Source organism: Myotis brandtii, unplaced genomic scaffold (assembly GCF_000412655.1).
Source record: "Myotis brandtii unplaced genomic scaffold, ASM41265v1 scaffold902, whole genome shotgun sequence".
NCBI classification, from domain to species: domain Eukaryota; kingdom Metazoa; phylum Chordata; class Mammalia; order Chiroptera; family Vespertilionidae; genus Myotis; species Myotis brandtii.
Window position 1 is genome coordinate 1,026,396 of NW_005371709.1, and position 20,389 is coordinate 1,046,784.

The 20,389-nt window shown below is 40.4% G+C and overlaps 1 protein-coding gene and 1 pseudogene across 1 annotated transcript in view; one reads left to right on the top strand and one right to left on the bottom strand.

The window, feature by feature from the left end:
• Positions 1-2,456: 2,456 nt before the first annotated feature.
• The window catches only part of ENTPD7 (ectonucleoside triphosphate diphosphohydrolase 7), a 32,119-nt gene continuing 14,186 nt past the window's right edge, over positions 2,457-20,389 (bottom strand). The window contains exons 5-12 of the mRNA XM_005885368.2: positions 19,852-19,955; positions 17,670-17,726; positions 15,011-15,144; positions 13,492-13,658; positions 10,455-10,779; positions 8,117-8,202; positions 7,123-7,284; positions 2,457-5,126 (exon numbers count right to left, since the gene is read on the bottom strand). Coding sequence (XP_005885430.1) covers positions 4,895-5,126; positions 7,123-7,284; positions 8,117-8,202; positions 10,455-10,779; positions 13,492-13,658; positions 15,011-15,144; positions 17,670-17,726; positions 19,852-19,955 — 1,267 coding nt within the window. The 3' untranslated portion in view covers positions 2,457-4,894. The remainder of the gene's footprint in view (positions 5,127-7,122; positions 7,285-8,116; positions 8,203-10,454; positions 10,780-13,491; positions 13,659-15,010; positions 15,145-17,669; positions 17,727-19,851; positions 19,956-20,389) is intronic.
• LOC102259891 lies at positions 11,048-12,302 on the top strand (annotated as a pseudogene).

The following is a 20,389-nucleotide window of genomic DNA, read 5'->3' on the forward strand; positions in this document are numbered from 1 at the left end:
TCAACAGATACATTTCTCCTCTGTCCTTCCAATAAAAGTACTGAGAAATAATAAATATTAGAACAAAGGAAAACTTGAGTAATAATACAAGGGAAGTCTATTAGGATATTTTTTTAAAAGGCCTTATTTTTTAACAAATACTTTTTATAACACCAACAAAATCCTCACAGGTTTGGCAAACATATGGCCCTCGTGGCAGGACTCTGGCACTAGCATAACTGAAGAAACTACGTTGGGAGAATATGAAACATCCACTGCTACCTCTACCTTATTGAAAAGAAGTTTAAAGATAACAAAGAGGAACAGCACTCTGTTTCTGTAAGGGATCTGGAAACTGCCCAAGAAATACAACCAAGTTCCTTAGTGAGGTAGATCTAATAGGCATTTATACCTTAAATAATTTAGATTGTAACCATCACATGACTTGCTTGGATGCTATGCTTAAGAAAAGTGCACAAGCCCTAGCTGGTTTGGCTCAGTGGATAGGGTGTCTGCCCGTGGACTGAAGGGTCCTGGGTTCCATTCCAGTCAAGGGCTTGTACCTCGGTTGCAGTCTTGATCCCTGGGACTTGTGTAGGAGGCAACCAATTGATGTCTCACATCGATGTTTCTCTCTCCCCCCCTCCCTTCCACTCTCTAAAAATCAATGGAAAATCTTCTCAGATGAGGAATAACAAAAAAAAGAAAATTGTACAAAATTAAGCAAATTGTTTAAAAAATATCTAAAATTTTAAAGTATTAAATACAGAAGCTAGAGTAGATGTAGTGAAAACCTGGTACTGTCCCTAGCAAAGTATTTCATATTTTATTCCTAAATATGAGCAAAGCGATCACAAGTGAAGATCAGAAGCAGTTACAAAGATGGGGCATGTTTATAGTAATAGTTGCAGTCAGCTATTATTATAAAGAACAGACTCTATTGAAATACACAATCTTGCAAGAAGATTCTGAGCATCTCATGGCAGCTGTCACTACTGCTATAGTAGTAATAGCACATATTACTACTGCTCTGGGATTCAATTTCATCTATAAAATCAAGGGGGTTGACCAGAAGACCTCTAAAATCCCTTTTAAAATCTCATGCCCTGAAATGGATGTATAATGATAGCTGTTGGATACTCCATTCGCACCAGGGAATGTCAGAGGGAATGGATAAAGTAGATGACCACTGGCTCTCTTAGTCTTCAAAACCAAAGACCAAAATCCTCTTCCTGAAACCATATTACTTTTCTACCTTCTCACCTGCGTTTAATGTCTTATGGTTCTCCCTTTGGAACTAACCTCAGATCATCTTGTCTAGCCACCCTGTTTTACAGATGAGAAATGAACCAGAGAGGGCAAGTGACTTGCCTGGAGTAACAGAGCTAGTTAATGACAAAGCCAGGACTAGAATCCAAGTCTGCTGTTCATGAAGTCTGATGTTCTTTCCCCAAAATCATACCACCCACCTGTTTTTCACTCCTGACAAAAAGCAAAACACAAAACTATAAGAATAGGGCTGGGGGTGGCGGGTGGGGTGGGGAGGAGCTTCTATTTAGGAAGCTCTTAGACTGAGGAGGGAACAGTCAAAACATTTTGGATGACATCAGAAGAATAAATAAAAATAGTGGAAACTGATTAAAATTTCCTTGACCAAGGAAAATCAATTCAAGGAACTAAGGTACAAAGAGAAAAAGATGGTATAATTTCCCTTAGAATTAACTGCAACTTAAGTGAATATAATGCCATATAATTGGATGTTACTCATATTTTCCTTATGCTGTAGTGATAAGAACTCAGAGAAGAGTGATGGGTTGTGCCATAAAACATCACCCCTTTAAGCCACCGACTGTGGTTCTGACATTTGTGACCTCTCTCAGTGATAATAAAAATACTAAAACAGTTCAGGCTCATTGTTGCTATTATTGGAAACACTAGTTTGTAGGATTCAAAGGAACTACTGGAATGTGAATTTTATGAAACCATAATAATATTCACAGAACTACTCAAAAGGCAAAAATGCAAAAAGAAACCTTTTAAAAATCTTTAGAAACAGCTAAAAAGCAAGACAGACTGTCTGACTCAATAAGCAAAAATATTTCATGAAAAGAAAGCAATATATATAGTTGCCCCTCTGCAAGAAATAAATGGCTCCTGTTTCTAGCGAATGAAATGTAATTTAAGATCATTAATTGGGAGCAATGGGAGAAGTACAGGAACCAGTACTAAGAGCATCTATTCAGTTTTTCTGAAGGGCATGATAAAAATGTGGCCTTCATTTTATACTATGAAACTGACACGCTTTACTCACGGCAATAAAGACAAGCCGAGATTATAATATTAAAATAATATACAGGAGATAGCAGACTAATTAAAATAAATTAAGAATATGAAATACATTTACAGTCAAAAGAATTATAAACATAAGTATCCTGAGTTTCTGAACTGTAAAAAAAAACACAGTAATATCAATCTGAAAGAATGCCATATGACTGAATAATATATATAAAAATCTGAACAGAATGTCTGGTACACATTAAGGGCTTAACAAATGGCAGCTATTATTATTATAACCAGGAAGAATAACTTCATAAGAGCTTTCAATCTGGACTAATCACCACCTCCTCCCTGCTTCAACTTCATTTTGAGACACGAAAGGGATCACTGTTAGCCTATTAGATAGCTTTTGACTAGATCACTGACTAGATCTACAAGAAAAATGGCAAATAGTATTTGGAAACCAAGGTGAAAGGAAAAGAGTTACCTGAGTAGGCAAGGACTAAGAAAAACATTTTGACATTATTTATAAGCAGCATTCATAAGGCGAGGGCTTACAGTGACAGATAAGTCAAAGAAAATCAAGGTAATTTAGAAGTCTTAGAAATTACTGTGATATAAGTCCTAAAAGTATATTTCCAAAGGAAACTATAAGATACTTGGCCAGATCCATTATTATCTAATTTGAAAACCGTTCAAGACTTGTCATTTTTTTACCTTGATTTTTCTCTGTTTTATGAAGCATTTAATTCCCTTCTGCTTCCAATATGAAATTTACATTTTAAGAATTTCACTTCTGCCCTGGCCAGGTGGCTCAGTTGCTTGGAGTATTATCTGTGCACTGGGGATGAGGGTGAGGTGCATGTTCGATTCCCAGTCAGAGCACATACCTAAATAGCTAGAATTGTCCATGCAGAAGGCAGCTGATCAATGTCTCTCACATTGATGTTTCTCTCCTGTTCTAAGAATCGATAAAAGTATATCCTTGAGTGAGAATTAAAGGGAGAAAAAAATAAAAAATCGTTTTCACTTTTTTCCCCTTGAAAGTCAAGGTCCATTTCCCCTAGTTATCTAATTTTAGAAATCAAGATGACAAAGAAAAGAAAGCTACTTCAACTCTGGGAGCACATTCTTGGGCAGGACATTCAAGGCTACATATAGGAAAGGATAAAGTATAAAGAACGTACCATGAGAGAAGGTGGAAGTTCATGAATGAATCCTCCTGCAACGTAAAGGCCAGGAGGAGCAAAGCTCCTGGAGGGTCACGGATGAAAATGCAATAACTATGGCTTTTCCTCTCTCCTCATTAATGGAAATGCTGATTGTGACTGAGCAATCTTTTAACAAAGGTTCTGAAAGTTTCCATGTGGCTTAATAACAGATTTATCTATTTATTCCAAAGTTTAGAATTTGCTTCTTTTCAGACAAACCCAGAGTCAAATTGAGAAAATTTCGCTTTCTCAGAAAAATGAATAAATAAGAACTTGGATTTTATTGCCTTTGCCCACTATCCTGATATTGTTCTTTCCTTCTATAAAAACAACCCAAATATATCCCTTCCCAAACTATTGCTTTTATTGATCTTAGCAGTGAAATAAAGGAACTCCTTTGAATCTTCCTGTATACGGACTCATAAAAATAGGCCTGGAGACTTGGGGTGGTGAACACACCATATAATATACAGCTGATGTATTACAGAATTGTACACCTGAAACCTAAATAATTTTATTAACCAATGTCAGCCCAATAAAATCAGTAAAAAAAATAATTTTTTTTTTTTTTAAAAAAGGCCTATAGGACAGTGACCTGAAACCAAACCCAGGTCTCCAATACCCATCACAGTTTCTCCATCCTACAAGCATATTTAAGACTCAAAAAGAAAAATTAATGCCCAAACAGCCTCTGAGGCACATAGACATGGAAAATTTTTCTGTCCTGGTCATACAAGACATCAGATAAGACTTAGTCAAAATCTTTGATGATCCATTCATTTAGAAGGGGTTCTAACCTTTTAAAATCACATACTAATATCAGCAACACTGTCAGGGACCTTGGTCCACACTCAGTGGCTTCTTTGTCAAAGAAACAAAGAAGCTGTGTTATTTTGGTTGCCTGGAAATTCATATCTGTTCCACTGAACTGCAAATTATCTTGGACCCCTATTAAGGGTTGTGGACCTCCACATAAATGATCTCTCTGTTACAGAGAAAGAAGGGGCTGCTGCACTTGCTAGAATGTCTTCGGTTTGTATCAGACGCTCCAAGTTTGGTTTCACCTCAGCTTCCAGGGTGCCCACTGCCAAACTTCATGCTTTAGCAGGGGGAGAAAAGTCTAGATCCCTGCAACACACCAGATCTCTCAGATAAAGGAGAAGCGTGCTTCAATTGGACTAAGGCTGGTCACCTTTGTTAGCACCAATCTCTCATTACTTAGTTCTTCACAGACTAAGTTACAGCTTCTCTCAGATAAGAGGACCTGGAGATTGAGAGGAATTAAAGAAGATATTAAAGTGGAAATTCCAATGCCAAAATATCCACCAGGTCAGGCAAAACAGCATCCGAAGCCATTACAAGAAAGTGGTGGAATTCAATGAGCAGCAACTCTGGAGTACTTGAGCTTCCACAGTCCTTACTCAGCCTCAAGGCCCCACCTGTACCCCAATCATGGGCACCACCTCTTCAATCCACAGCAAGTTCAATGGAGCTGAGGCTCGAGTCTGTCGGTGGTGAATTCGGCGTAGCCGCAGAAGGTACAGGATGATGGCCAATAGCACCACCAGGATACAGGCGAAGAAGAGATAGTGGTTGTAGACAAAGGAGAGACGGAACCAGCTACTATGGGCCTGTCGGACACCTTCCTGCCGTAGATCCCTAGGGAACAGTTGAAGGTGAAAAGAAATGTTAGTTTCAGAGAGAAACCTTTATGCTGATTTAAAAGGCCCAGTGATGTTAGCCCATTTATTCCATCCACGCAAACATTCTATGATACCAGCTCCATTGAGCAAGCAAAGCTGAAGCATGCCCCCAACCCCAGGGCTGCTGTGTGATTCTTTCTATACCTTCCTTTCCAAGCCTAAAGAGGACGCCACACAGGCCTAAATCTTCCAGAATCTGGGGACAAAATCAGAAGGCAAAAAAGTGAACAGTAAGACAAGACTGGTCATTTATAACATTAGTCTTAACCGCGGCCCCTTAACACTCTGACCTAACAGTCTGTAAATGTAGTACTAACAAGAAGAGGGTGGTCCCTGAATCCAATCAAGAAATCAGCCCTAGCCAGTTTGGCTCAGTGAATAGAGCGTCGGCCTGTGGACCAAAGGGTCCCGGGTTCAATTCCGGTCAAGGGCACATGCCCGGGTTGTGGCTCGATCCCCAGTGTGGGGCATGGAGGAATGATTCTCTTATCATTTATGTTTCTGTCTCTCTCTCCCCCCCCCCCTTCCTCTCTGAAATAAAAAAAAATTACACACACACACACACACACACACACACATATATATATACAGGCAGTCCTCGGGTTACGTCGGACGCGACGTACTCGTTTCGTGGTGACGCCGCCATCTCCCATTTATTTATAAAAAAAAAAAAAGTTCCGTCATTTGGACGTATGTACATATGTGCTTTATGTTTTTTATTATTTATTTACCACAAGTAAAGGTCAGGAGTTTAAAATTTTTTTTTATTGTTTCACCTCATTACTGCTGTGTATGTGCTCCATGTGAGTGACGTAGGTGCTTATGTAGGTGGGTTCCAACTTACTGCGAAAATCGCATTACGTCATGCCGTAGGAACGAATCTCTGAAGTAACCCGAGGACCTACTGTATATGAAATCAGAGTATGTCTAAATCTTTTTTAAAAGTTACTATGCTTTCTGAAAAGTTAGGTTATGGCTAAAGAAAGCTGTCGTCTGATCAATTCTATTGTAATCTGGACAAACATTAAGAGACATGGAAAGCTAAGTGCAGTGGTCTGCCTGCCTGTCTGGAACAGAAGCCCTTCTCTGGCGGTCCAGATAAAAGATGGGTTTTTGTTTTGTTTGAACTGCAGTGTTACTGTTTTTTAAAATGTGACTCTCAAAACTGAAAGACTGCATATAAAATCTGGACTTCTGGCTTCTCGTGACAAATGAGAAGTGGCAAATGCTGGGCCATCACTTCTGCATGACAGGGGCCAGCCCTTCGCAGAGGGCACACACTCTCCAGTTCCCCACTTCTCTGACTTCTATCACCTGCAAGGCTTTTGACAGTACTGAGTTTAGTGAAACAGGCATCAAAAAATAAGAATTCATTTTAGTTTTGAAATAATCCAGGGAGAGAGTACCTAAAGATTATCCCAAATACCTTCTGGTTCACAACAGCAAGACATCAGGCCATGATTGTGTGATGAAAATTTCCCCCCTCGGAGCATCTCGTACCTTCTGCTGGAATTCAGGCCCACCGAAAGCTTTCGAGGCAGTGGCACCATCTCTAGCCTGGCATTGGTCATTAGGAGAGATGGCTCTGGACAGACAGCCTACCCCAGTTTTCTGGTCAGATATGTTTTCCAGGGTAATTTAAGAATGCCGTTTTAGTTTCTCAGTGTCTTGGAAGTGGTTAGTGAGAGCTCAACCCTAAAGATTGATTTGTGGTGGATCAACAAATAAAACTGAATTTCTGAAAGTGCAAAGCTGAGGAACGGACTCCAGACCCATAATGCTCAACCTTCTTTCTGTTTCAACATAGTAAGAGCAGCCCACCTGGTAGGAATAAAGCGAGTTTGCTTGCTTGCTTGTTTGTTTGTTTGTGGGAGGTGTCGCTTAAGAAACCTATTGAGGCACTAACTAACCTATTCTGAGCTCAAGACACCAGCTTTGTTAGTCCACCTTACCTGAGTGGTAGGAATCGTGTTTTATACAGAATGGCTCCCAGCGTCCACTGAACCTCCCGGTCATATACCAGCTGGGCTGTCCGTAGGTTTGGGTAGTCATAGGGAAAGTGGAATCCTTCATGAAGGACTTGGTACATCCAAGCCGATTTAAAACACTGATATCTGTGTGACAAAAATAACTCATCAATAAAATTTTACATTAGAAGTAAAACAATTCTAATGCTTTCCTTTGCATACTCCCACTGGATGTCAAAAATCTCTCTCCCAGCTTCACCTTCCTCACCGCTAGGTGGAGCCAAATTTGAGTCTACTTTAACTTAACACCACAAATGTGAAGAACACCTTTCTGCAGTAATAATAACATGGCTATGTTTTTCTTTTCTTTTTCTTTCTTTTTTTTTTTAAGCGTTCTTATCTTCAGACAACATGCTGAAATATCTACATATGTAATTATGAAGTTTGGGATTTGCTTCAAAATAACCCAATTATGACAAGAAGGGAGTTGTAGGTGGGAAAATAGATGAGACAAGATTGGCCAGTAGAGAAGCTGGGTGATAGAGAGGTACACAGAATTTCATTGTACTATTTTTGTTCATGTGTTTAAAATTTTAAACTAAAATATTTACAAAATGAGAGGACCACTGAAACCAGCTGACATTTGTTGAAGCTAGGTGATAGTTACATTAGGGTTTATGTTAGTTATGTCTACTTTTCTGCATATTTTGTATTTTAATAAAGTTTTTTTTTTTTTAAAAAAAAGGCCATCACTTTTTATTTCAAAACACTTGGTGTGAACTCTGGTAACCACTGGTTTCCCTTGGCCTTGCTAAAATAGGCTCATTATTCGGCCCCTATCACTAAGAAAACCAAAATCTGATATATTCAAATTCTCCTTCAACATAAAATCCAATCTAGTATTGCTCGCTTGCTCTCCTTCATTACACTTTATCTACATTTTAAGGCCACAAGTAAGGGGGAAAAGGAAATTACTTACTTGAGTCGATGCTCATCTGCATGTGATGAATAAAGGCCATTCTTGAATCTCTGAGTTAGTACTGACCAAGCCATGCCACAGTAGTCCTGGAATGACCACAGAGAAATTGTGCAACATGAAATTGGAGGCAAACTCTATAAACTTCCCCCACAGTCACAGCTGTTCCATTTCTAAAGTGGCTTGTGGGCTACTAGTTGACAAAGGAAATCATAAATGGCATATTCATTCACTGAACACTGTGCCAGGTCCTGTGCAACGCAAGTCCCAGGACTCGGGCTAGAAATACTCCTTTTTATTCCTAGCACCTCCAAGTCCAGTACAAAGCCAGCCTGAGATGACTCCTAAGCCTCGTAGGCCTCAGAGAGGGGTAAGGTTAGGACCAGAAATATCAACATCAGAACTCGAAGAGAGCGTCATTCTACTCTACAAAGGACTGACACGAGCAGGAAGAGCAGATGGAACAGAATCGTCAAACACCTAGCACTGCCTCCATGCGATAATTCTCACCAAAGGAATCATTCCTTTTGCTTTGTTTGTAAACTAACATTTCCTGAATGTCCACTATGTGCCAGGTGCTATTACAGGTGCCAGGGGATCTGCAGTAAATACAACAGACAAAAATTTCTGTTGAATTTCTTCATTTCTCAGAAGCTTACATTCTAGTGGTGGGAGACAATCTATAATAATAAAAGCATAATATGCTAATTAGACCAGACAGCCGAACGACCTTCCGGACATCATTCCGGATGAAGCCCCAGCAGCGGGGCCGAGGCAGAAACAGGGGCAATGAGGCAGGCAGGCGAGCAGTTAGGGATGATGAGGCAGGCAGGGAGAGGGGTTAGAGGCGATGAGGCAGGCAGGCAGAGTGGTTAGGGGCAATCAGGCAGGCGAGCAGTTAGGAGCCAGCAGTCCCGGATTGCTAGAGGGATTGTCCGACTGCCAGTTTAGGCCCGATGCGGGATCGGGCCTAAACTGGGAGTCAGACATCCCCTGAGGGGTCCTGGATTGTGAGAGAGTACAAGCCGACCTGAGGGGCTCCCTCTCACCGCCTCCCATACAAGAATTTCATGCACCGGGCCTCTAGTAACTAAATATACATACATACGTACACATGTACACGTACAGAATGTGTTAAATGACATAAATGCTCACAGGAAAAATAAATCAGGAAAAGGAAATAGGTAATACTGGGGAGGCCTGCAATTTTGGCTGTGGTGGCCAGGGAAGGTATCATCGGGAAGATAAAATAAGAGTCAAAGTGAAAAAGAATAAGGGAATAAAAATAAAATCATCTCTTTTACCTGGGAAAGAGAACATATTAAGCCACTACCAACTTGGGTAAGCAGTGGTCAAGGGGAAAAAAATTTGAAGTTTTAAAATGAGAGAAAGATTCAGGCCATGGACAGTTAGGGAGCCCTTGGACGCTGGGAAAGAAAAGGAAATATGAGGGTAATCCTGGAGACTGGAGAGGACAAAGCAAACATGAACCAGGTTTTCCTCAATATTTCTTAAGGACTGCCTTGAGGGAACAGAATAGTACACATATTCTTCCATTGGAAGTCTTCCACCAAGAGAACCCTAGAGAATTATAAGAAAGCAGGAAGGGAAAGATAAAAAATATAAGAGAGAACAGCTTCTTCCCACAAATTTCTCTGATAAGAGAGAGATCAGAGAAGTCTACACAAAAATTCAAAGTGATGAATCTAAATTAAAGCAGGAACTACAGAAAGCTAGTTGAACTTTCACCTGTCCAGGTAACTAATGATTTAAGCCTATAGGATGCTTGAGTCTTATATATGTTCAAAGTGAATTTAAATTTAAAGAATACTTCCCCCATCATTGCACATTTTCACATCTTTCTAATATTCTCAGTGACCGTATACCACTTCAACTTTTTAATAGCTCAAACCAAGAAAGTGAAAATGGACTTGTCCACTTGTGTGACATCATCTCCAAAAGCACATTACAACTGGAAACACCCAGTAGGGAAAAATATCTAAAGATGACACTACTTGGCCACAAACATTAAACAAGACTATTGGTGAGTTAGAGGAAAACTATTAGCTGCCACAACAATTTTGGAGCTGGGTGATACTTTGGCTGAGAGGACACTCTGGGAAGCTAAGCTTAACTAATTGAAGGTAGAATAGCATAGCAAATTCCTTAATTCCTCTAAATACTACACTTCCTCACCTGTAAAATGAGAGTTCATAGGGCTCCTGTAAAGAGTCAAGTGAAACCATGCATGCAAAGCTCTTTGCATAGCACCTGGAGCAAAATTAGGCATCCAATAAATAGCCACTGGTGGCCTGAGTCATCTTTCTTATTAATAATTTACCTGAGCAGCCTTGGCAAATGTTGGCCCATGGTAGCGGCCACCGATGCGCAACACATCCTCCGTGCAGTAAAAAAACTCAGAGAAACCGTAGAACTCGCTGTTGTTGAAGTCAATTGGTGACTGGTAGATGCCATTCAGGGAGGCCTGGCTGGTGTTAGAGAGAGCCAGCAGGGGGCTCAGCATTGCCCCACAAGTCGACCAGTCTCCTTTTCCTCGGACATGCAGGACCTGGCTGTTCCTCTCCACCACATCTGTGAGTCCCACGGGCAGGCAAGGATCCAGAAATGGACTGTCAGGACTCAGACCTGTCTTCTGGCCCAACAACCTATTGCAGTGACAACAACAAAACACATCATCACTACTGTACTCAATCTACTCTAAGAAACGCCTAGTTGAAGAAACCTGGCTTAAGAATGTGCTTCATGGATACCTAGTTGCTCTTTTGCACGACCTCCCCAGAAATGAGGATAGAGTATTACCATGTAGTTGAGTCACATGAACATTTAATTTAAGCAAATTCAATTTAGCAAAAAAAAAAAAGGAAAAAGAGAGAAATGTGGCAGTGATCAATTTTGTTCAACCTTTTAGTCAACATGTATATTTCCCAGTGTAAAGTAAAACTGGAGATGTGAATCTGCTATTCTTCATCCAGTCTTCATTCCCACTTGCCTCTTAAAAATGCAAAGATCTCACCCTGCCTAGTGTGGTTCTAATGTTTAAAAGAACTACTGGAAGGAGGGGAAGTGGGAGGGACTGGGGAGTTTCCTCAGGAGAGGACCTGGAGGGGTGCAGTGTCAAAGGCTAGCAATAGTGCCCTGGCCGGTGTGCCTCAGTTGGTTGGAGCATCGTCCCATACACTGAAGGGACATGTATAGGAGGCAACCAATCGATGTTTCTCTTGTATCAATGTTTCTCTCTCCCTTCCTCTCTCTAAAATCAATGAAAAACATATCTTCAGGTGAGAATTTTTTTTAAAATGGCTGGCAATAGTGAGGTACACTATTGCTGTGACTGGGTAGGGAAGGGCCATCACACAGTTCTGGTTAAAGTCTATACTTGCCAAGAGCGACAGTATTCTCATTCCTGAGGAGATTAATATGCAGATCTTTGTCTGGATCAGTGGTTGAGCATTGACCTATGAACCAGGAAGTCACAGTTCGATTCCAGATCAGGGCACATGCCCGGGTTGTGGGCTCCTGCCCCAGTAGAGGGCGTGCCAGTAGAGGCAGCTGATCAGTGATTCTCTTTCATCATTGATGTTTCTCTCTCTCTCCCTCTCCCTCCTCCTCCAAAATCAATAAAAACATTTTTTTTAAAAAATGTAGATCTTGGCAGGGATGAAAATTAAGTGGAGACCAAGTAACCGCCAACTGTGGTTAACTATGCATCAGTTCCTAAACAGACAGACATGAAGAGTGGACTTCCTGAGATGAGGATGCACACACAAGGATAAAGACTGAAAAAGAGAATGGGAATGTGGCAACACAACAAAATGCTTGGGCAACTGGAACCTATTTTAGGGATGTGACACTAACTATAAGGAAAACTTAGAAAATCGTTTTAAGAAGATAGAACCAGGAAGTTTTGACATCTCAGGAAGCACAGGTTTCTCTGATAGATTAGCAACCACACAAGGTGAATAATCACTTATGTGAATTACCAGATGATTTAGATACATGGCAAGAAATGCCAATGTGTGGGAAGACGATGCAGCCTGGCAAAGTCTGAGGTAGAAAACAGCAGACGCAGAAAAAAAGAGCAGCAGAACAACAAAGGAAGAAAATGGAAAAGGAAGCACAGTGACTAACGAAGAAGGAACAAAACAAAATTGGTGTGAAACTTTCATAATAATTGTTCAGATGTCATAGTGCCAGCAGACATAGAGCTCCATAACCCAAGTAACATTTGTATGGATTTAAGAATATTTTCAGAATACAAACACACTGCTTAATTTCAATGCATTTATCAAGTGTCCAGGATAACAGGATTCTCCCAAAATTTCTTGAACTCTTACAAAAACTTTAAAGATTTATGAGACAATATTTTTTAACATGCTCCCAACATAATTTAGAGCTGTAGAAAACTAACATATACCAGTACTTCTACAAATGGGATATATCAATACCTTTTCAAAGTAGTGTTTCTAGCTAAACAAATTGGGGTAATAAAATAATTTTAAATGTTTTATTTATTTATTTATTATTTTTGTTGTTAATCCTCACCTGAGGATATTTTTCCATTGATTTTTAGAGAGAGTGGAAGAGAGACGGAAAGACAGAAACATCGATGTGAGAGAAACACATTGATTGGTTGCCTCCTGAATGAGCCCTGACCAGGGCCTGGGCCAGGGAGGAGCCTGCAACCTTTGGTCTGCAGGCTGATGCTCTATCCACTGAGCCAAACCGGCTAGGACTATAAAATAATTTTTAATGCTAAAGAAACCCACAATTGTTTGTACATTATGGCCTAACTACTTTATCTGGTACTCAAATAAAATTTTAAAAAATCAGTGATCTGGTCCAGGCTGAAGGAAAACTGCCATTCTGGAAATAACAAGAGAATAACTTAAAGGTTAATTTTGACTACACATGCTTTTTATCTTTTAAGCACACTACAGAACCTAACTCCCGCAAAACATGCAACTACACTGTAATTCAACAAGCATGTCTTGAGCATTTCCATGTAGAAGGAACTGCTAGGATCTATATTATACTGCACATTTAAAATTAACAACTTAATCTCAATCCCATGAGGTCTGAAGTGAGACACAGCAAGAGGTCACCACAATAAGCTGCTGTACTTTTTTATGGATCCTATTATGTAACAAAGATTAGAATGCACTCTCACCCAGATCATCTACCAGAGGGTCTCAATTACCAGATCAACTACCGGAGGGTCTCTACGAGATGCTACCCCATTGGCAGGGCTGGTCAGGAAGGAGAAAGCAAGGACGTATCTTAGTAGGATATGAATATTTCTAATATCTGCAATCTGACAACATTCTATTTCGGAAGCACAGATCCCATGTCAAACGTACCTGTTTTTGTGAAGCGTTTCATTCAGCACAAGGTCTTCATAGCGCTGTCGGGCAAAGTTGCCCCCAAAACCCAAAAAGGTGGTGACGTAAACCCTATATACATGTTCGGTGTGATGCACATCACAGCCCAGGTTGAATTCAGCCAGCAGGATCTTCGCAGCCTCTTCCTGTAATACAATGAAAAGGGGAAAAGGGAATTTTAGTTTAGGTTGATTTCTAGAAAGCTATGACATTGCTATACATCAGGCTTCATTTGATATGACTATTTAAAATATCTTGTAACATTCTTTCATCCTCATAGCATTATTTTAAACAAAAACATAAAGTGACAAGACTGTATAAAAAAGAACAGATCAGGGAGGCTAAATACCAAGTTAGAGACTAAAACACAATTTGTAGTTATATAGAAGGTAGAAATACTACAGATGTCATTATCTTGCACGTACTTTTCTCATTTTCCAATTCTCTAAAATGGGAATGTAGTGTTTTCATAATTAGAAAAAAATCCTTTGAAAAAAATAAATTTAAGGAATTTGGGAAATCATCATGAGATGTATTCTATGGCCTTTTCTGAAACTATTCAAGAAGTCCTAATGTTCCCTGTGACATTGGAATTGGGAAAGTTCAATTTTATTGTACCTCCATTGAAAAGGTGCTCTATCTATCTATGACTAATAATGAATATGAAGTTTCATTTGGTTGCATAGTTTTGTGAATGTGCACAATTTTGTGAATTGTATAAAAAATACATTAGGCATTTAAGATTAAGATTTATTTTTATTTTATTTTTATATTTTCATTGATTTCAGAGAGGAAGAGAGAGCAAGAGATAGAAACATTAATGAAGAGAATCATTGATCAGCTGCCTCCTGCACGCCCCCTACTGGGGATCAAGTCCACAACCCAGGCATGTGCCCTGACTGGGAATGGAACCAGTGACCTCTTGGTGCATGGGACAATGCTCAACCACTGACCCACACTGGCCAGGGCTCAAAGTACATTCTTTACATTCTAGTCAGGTAAGAAATATAAGAATGAAATCATTGGTAATAAAAGATCATTTGGTAGTCATTTAATGAAGAAGGGAATAAATTTAATGAACAAGTATGTACCGAACACTGTGCTCTGGGATGTATATGCATTATCATGATTAACTCTAAGGCAACTTTAGGAGACAGGCAGTATACTTATAATTGCTAAAATGTATTAAACACTTATTATATGGTTGCCAGTCTGCTTAGTGCTTTACACTCATGGATGTATTTCATCCTCACAACTTTATGAAGTAGATACTACTGTTGTTCCCTTCCTATATATTAGGAAACTAAGGCTCAGAGAAAGAACATAAGCTCGCAAGTCTCTGAACAAATATTTGTACCAAATATCTGGTACAAATCCAAAGACAGTGCTCTTCTTTTTTAAATCCGAAGACAGTGCTCTTCTTTTTTAAATCCAAAGACAGTGCTCTTCTTTTTTAAATACTGACATTCCCAGTGACTTTCCCTAAAAGGTAAAATACCTGTTTTGGAGGAAGGACTGAGGTTGAGGTAGGAACTTCATAAGCAATTTGGAGAGAGGCTCCTCCCATATCCAGTATTCCTACTGTCCTTCTGCGTCCTGCTGCCAATTCCTGCGGGGCTTCAGCATCTGATTCTAAAACAAACAAGGGGACAGTTGGGGCGCACATGACAGGTAGCTAATCCATGTTTCTCTCTCTCTCTCTCTCTCTCTCTCTCTCTCTCTCTCTCTCTCATAGCTAATCCATGTCTCTCTCTCCCTCCCTCCCTCCCTCCCTCCCTCCCTCCTTTCCTCTCTCAAATCAATAAAAAACATAACCTCGGATGAGGCCCACAAGGGCAAATATATCCTCCTCCCATCTTAACTCATGTAATAAAGGTGTTTATTGTTCTAAAATAATCCAATAGGAAAAAAAACTTGTGTTGTATGGAGGGAGTGTGGGGACAGAAATGGCAAAATGTTAGTAAGTGTTGAGTCTGGGTAACAGATTCATAGAGGTTCATTCATTTCATTATTTAATCTACTTCTGTGATAGTTTGAAACTTTCCATATTAAAAAGTTAAAAGAGGGGGAGAGACCAAGATGGCGGCATAGGTAAACCCCGGAGACTGCTGCCGCAAACAACCACTTCAAAAATACAACTAAAAGACAGAACGGACATCCCCCAGAACCACAGGAAGGCTGGCTGAGGAGAGACTCTTCAACTAGAAGGAAAAATAACAGCACACCGAGGCTCAGAGGAGGCGCAGCGTGGAAAATACTCAGGTGTGGAGGTGCGCGCGCAAAGCGGGCTGGTGGCTGAGAGCGCGGTTGTCGTTTTCGGTCAGGGGGGAGGCTCAGACTCTGAGTTCCAGATACGGGCGAATCGCTGGGGACTCGGACTCAAACGGGAGAAGCGGGAGTGTCTGGCATCTGTTGGAAGGCAGCTTTCTCTCCGAGGTTTGCAGCGGTTCCTGGGGTTCTGAGAAGCAGAGCCTCTGGGAACGGGACTGAGGGCAGCCATAACCGCTCCCTCCCCCCGCCCTGCCCTGTTGATCCCGCCCCGCCCAAGCCCTGCGCAGAGCCATTTGCCGGATCGCCTCAGGCAAAGGCTAGATTAGCCCCTCCCCAGAGGACAGAAGTTTTCCGCGGCCGACACAGCTGATTCACACAGCCAGTCGGCCTGGTGGTCAAATCCCTCTAGTATTAACTACAACAATCAAGGCTCAACTAGAACAAGACTGCGCACAAAGACCACTAGGGGGTGCACCAAGAAAGCATAAAAAATGCGGAGACAAAAAACATGACAGAAATGGAGGATATAGAGCTAAAAATCGCAATTCTGAGGGCTTGCAAAAATGTGCTAGAAGCTGTCAATAAACTTGAGGAGAGAGTCACGAAAACTAATGAGACCCTCGATGCTATGATAAAGAACCAACTAGAAATTAAGCATACATGGACTGAAATAAAGAATATTATACAGACACCCAATAGCAGACCAGAGGAGCGCAAGAATCAAGTCAAAGATTTGAAATGCGAAGAAGCAAAAAACACCCAACCGGAAAAGCAAAATGAAAAAAGAATCCGAATATACGAAGATAGTGTAAGGAGCCTCTGGGACAGCTTCAAGCGTACAAACATCAGAATAATAGGGGTGCCAGAAGATGAGAGACAGCAAGATATTGAAAACCTATTTGACGAAATAATGGCAGAAAGCTTCCCCCACCTGGTGAAAGAAATGGACTTACAGGTCCAAGAAGCGCAGAGAACCCCAAACAAAAGGAATCCAAAGAGGACCACACCAAGACACATCATAATTAAAATGCCAAGAGCAAAAGACAAAGAGAGAATCTTAAAAGCAGCAAGAGAAAGAGTCGCAATTACCTACAAGGGAATACCCATACGACTGTCAGCTGATTTCTCAACAGAAACTTTGCAGGCCAGAAGGGAATGGCAAGAAATATTCAAAGTGCTGAATACCAAGAACCTACAACCAAGAATACTTTATCCAGCAAAGCTATCATTCAGAATTGAAGGTCAGATAAAGAGCTTCACAGATAAGGAAAAGCTAAAGGAGTTCATCACCACTAAACCAGTATTATACGAAATGCTGAAAGGTATCCTTTAAGAGGAGGAAGAAGAAAAAGGTAAAGATACAAATTGTGAACAACAAACATGCATCTATCAACAAGTGAATCTAAGAATCAAGTGAATAAATAATCTGATTTACAGAATGAACTGGTGATTATAATGAATCAGGGACATAGAAAGGGAATGGACTGACTATTCTTGGCGGGGAAAGGGGAATGGGAGATGCGGGAAGAAACTGGACAAAAATCGTGCACCTATGGACGAGGACAGTGGGTGGGGAGTGAGGGCGGAGGGTGGGGCGGGAACTGGGAGGAGGGGAGTTATGAGGGGGGAAAAAAAGAGGAACAAATGTAACCTGAACAATAAAGATTTAATTAAAAAAAAAAAAGTTAAAAGAAATAAAAGAAAGCAAATTAGGCTGGAAAATGAAGCAATTTAAGTTTTTTGGTTTTTTTTTATATGTATTTTTTTTGCAATTTAAGTTTTAAAAAAAGAAAAACAACCCAACATTAGTGCTTATATGCTACTGGTAGGGTATGATTTAAACCTTCAGTCCTACTTAAAGAACTTCATAAGAAAACATTACTCACCATCCACATGGTCGAATCTTCCCAAAACAAAGTTGATTCCAATCCATGCATAAACCCCTAGGAGAGAAAGAGAAAAGCCCTCGTTTAGTTCTCGAATGCTACAGCATGCATGCACCTCTCTCTCGCAGGGCTGCTCTATTCTCCTTTTCTTGGAAAAAGAGTGCTAGTAGTATTTTACTCTACACTCTCAATGTATTAATGTAAAATCTTTTATCTTGTGATGCTTTTCCTTTTAAAACCATTTGCATTTTCTCAATTTCCTACAATGAATAGGAATTATTGTGTAGAAACAAACATTACACAAAGTAAATCTTGGAGTTCTGGTTCTGGACAAGATAGAGTAAGCACATTCCACCAGCCTCCCCACTGAATACAAATATAAACTCTGGAGAGAATGTCGGGGGCAGCTTTCTGAGAAGTCTGAAAGAAATGCCAGTAGACACACTGGGACAGAGATCAGAATTTAAAGAAGCACCAAACCAGTCATGAGCGTCCCATTTTTTTCTCTTACATTGCCTGGCCTGGACTCACAGGCAGCTTGATTGAAACACGAAGTACACGCCAGTGTGGACAGAAAGAACTTTAAGTCCTTGCTTTCTGTTCTGAGGAGCAGGAGAGGGGACTCCAAAGGTTTAGGGAGAGTGGGGAAAATCCCTTGCTTTTTTTCCTTAATTTTGTTCTCTCCCACCGGGCAATCCTTCGGCAGCAGAGGTGACTATTGGGCAGGTTCCTAAAACTGCGAGGGATGTGAGTCCTTTTTGATCAAAGTAACTGTAGCCTTAAGAGTTGCAGCAAATCCCTATTGCTTATTTCTTCCCCTCTGCCCTCCACCACTTGGCCCTGGATGCAGACACATCATGGGAATGCATGGCAGAGCGGACAAATTAAAACTCTAGCTTTCTAACCGGAGGACCATGACAGTGAGCCCTGGGGAAATGGAAAGTGTTGGGGAGATCGTGGAGAGAAGAAATAAAGTGGTGAACTCCTGGGCTCACCTCCAAGCTACACATGCATGGATCTGACTCTAAACAATATATCAAAGGTGTTGAGAACTGAGGTAGGGGCTAGACAACCAATTTGTATGGGCTAAGCCCAGGCTATGGATTGGCCAACGCCTGGCACATGCATGGGACAAATTCAATAACAGTGCCATGGCTTTGAAAATGAACCAATAGAATCACAGCCCACAGAAGGCAGGTCAGACCTTGAGGCCAGAACCAAGCTAGGTAAACTATCTGCTCAAACAAACATCAATATTCTTCTTACGAGTGAAACAAGACCCAGAGTCTCATAATGTAATATTCAAAATGCCCAGGATATAATATAAAATTACTTGGCATACAAAGAACTAGGAAAATCTCAACTCATAAGGGAAAAGATGGTCAAAAGATGCCAACCCTGATATGACAGAGACGTTAGAATTATCAGACAAAGATATTAAAACAGCTACATAACAAAGAAATAAAATCAGTCTTATAATGAATGGAAAGGCAGAATGTCTCAACAAAGAAACAGAAAAAGAGCCAAATGAAAATTTTAGGGCTGAAAAACGCAATGTTGAAATTGAAAAAGGTAAATCTTTTCCCTTATGTAGACGGCAACTAGAAGTCTTTTTCAAGAAATGAAATATAATTCATCATATCATATAGGCCACAGTGAGAACACACATTCAACTCCACCTCAAAACTACAAAGCCAATAGTGTGGGTTTTTAGGAAGCATCTATACTGCATTGTAAGTGTAAAAAAGGGAGAGCCCTTAACAAAAAAGTAACTCATCTTGATCAGTGCCTGAGATTAAAGTTTCCCCTTACTTTTAAACTCATAATTTGCTTTACATTCGAATTTGGCAAACTTAGTACAACCCTTAGGTGTATGTATGTTTTCAAAACTACTAATAGGTAACCAAAGATCCATTTGGAATCACCATTAAATACTAATACATTCTTATAAACATAGTCCTTAGCACAAAGTTAAAAACGATATAAATTTATGACTTCTAGAGGGCAGCATTCTAAAGCAAATACCAATGCATAGTATGCAAATAAACTAGATAGCATAATCAAGAAAAGTTTTGTCAGAAAAATAAAAATCAGATATATAAAATAATCCTAAACACCCGTTAGAGAGACTAGGTCATGGTTGGCTGGGAGGTGGACCAGCGTGCCCCTCAGGGCCCAATACCTTCTTGCTTCCCAGAGATCACTTCTGCCTGAGACCGTGAAAAGAGGAAGTCAAACTCCAGTGGTAAATCTTTCACTAGGTCAGCCAGGATAGCCAACTGCTTCCTGTAAGAGAGAACAAAAAGTTCAAAAAGTAATTGTTAAATTCTCTTCTCACAAACAGTCTCATCTTGACCTTCCTCATAGCCTTGTTATGACCTCATCCACCCCATCCCTTGTCAGGCCTGCTTTTCTATGGTAGCTCCTTTGATTCCAAAGGTTTCAACTGCCTCCAAAATATAGCCTCTGACTTAAAAGGCAATAGTAATACATTTTCTTTATATAATGTTACAAGTCAGAGTGACGATGAGACTATGGTTCTATGCCTCTCACAGGCTACATAAACCGCAGGAAGGTGAAGTACAGTTTTGCAATCTATAAAATAGCTATAATTACATGACTCCTAACTACTATGAAAGAAAGCTGCTACACCTCGGAGCACAGTCTCAGAAACAATGCCTCACTTCTCCACAGAAGCAGCACTGTCAGGCCACAGGTTT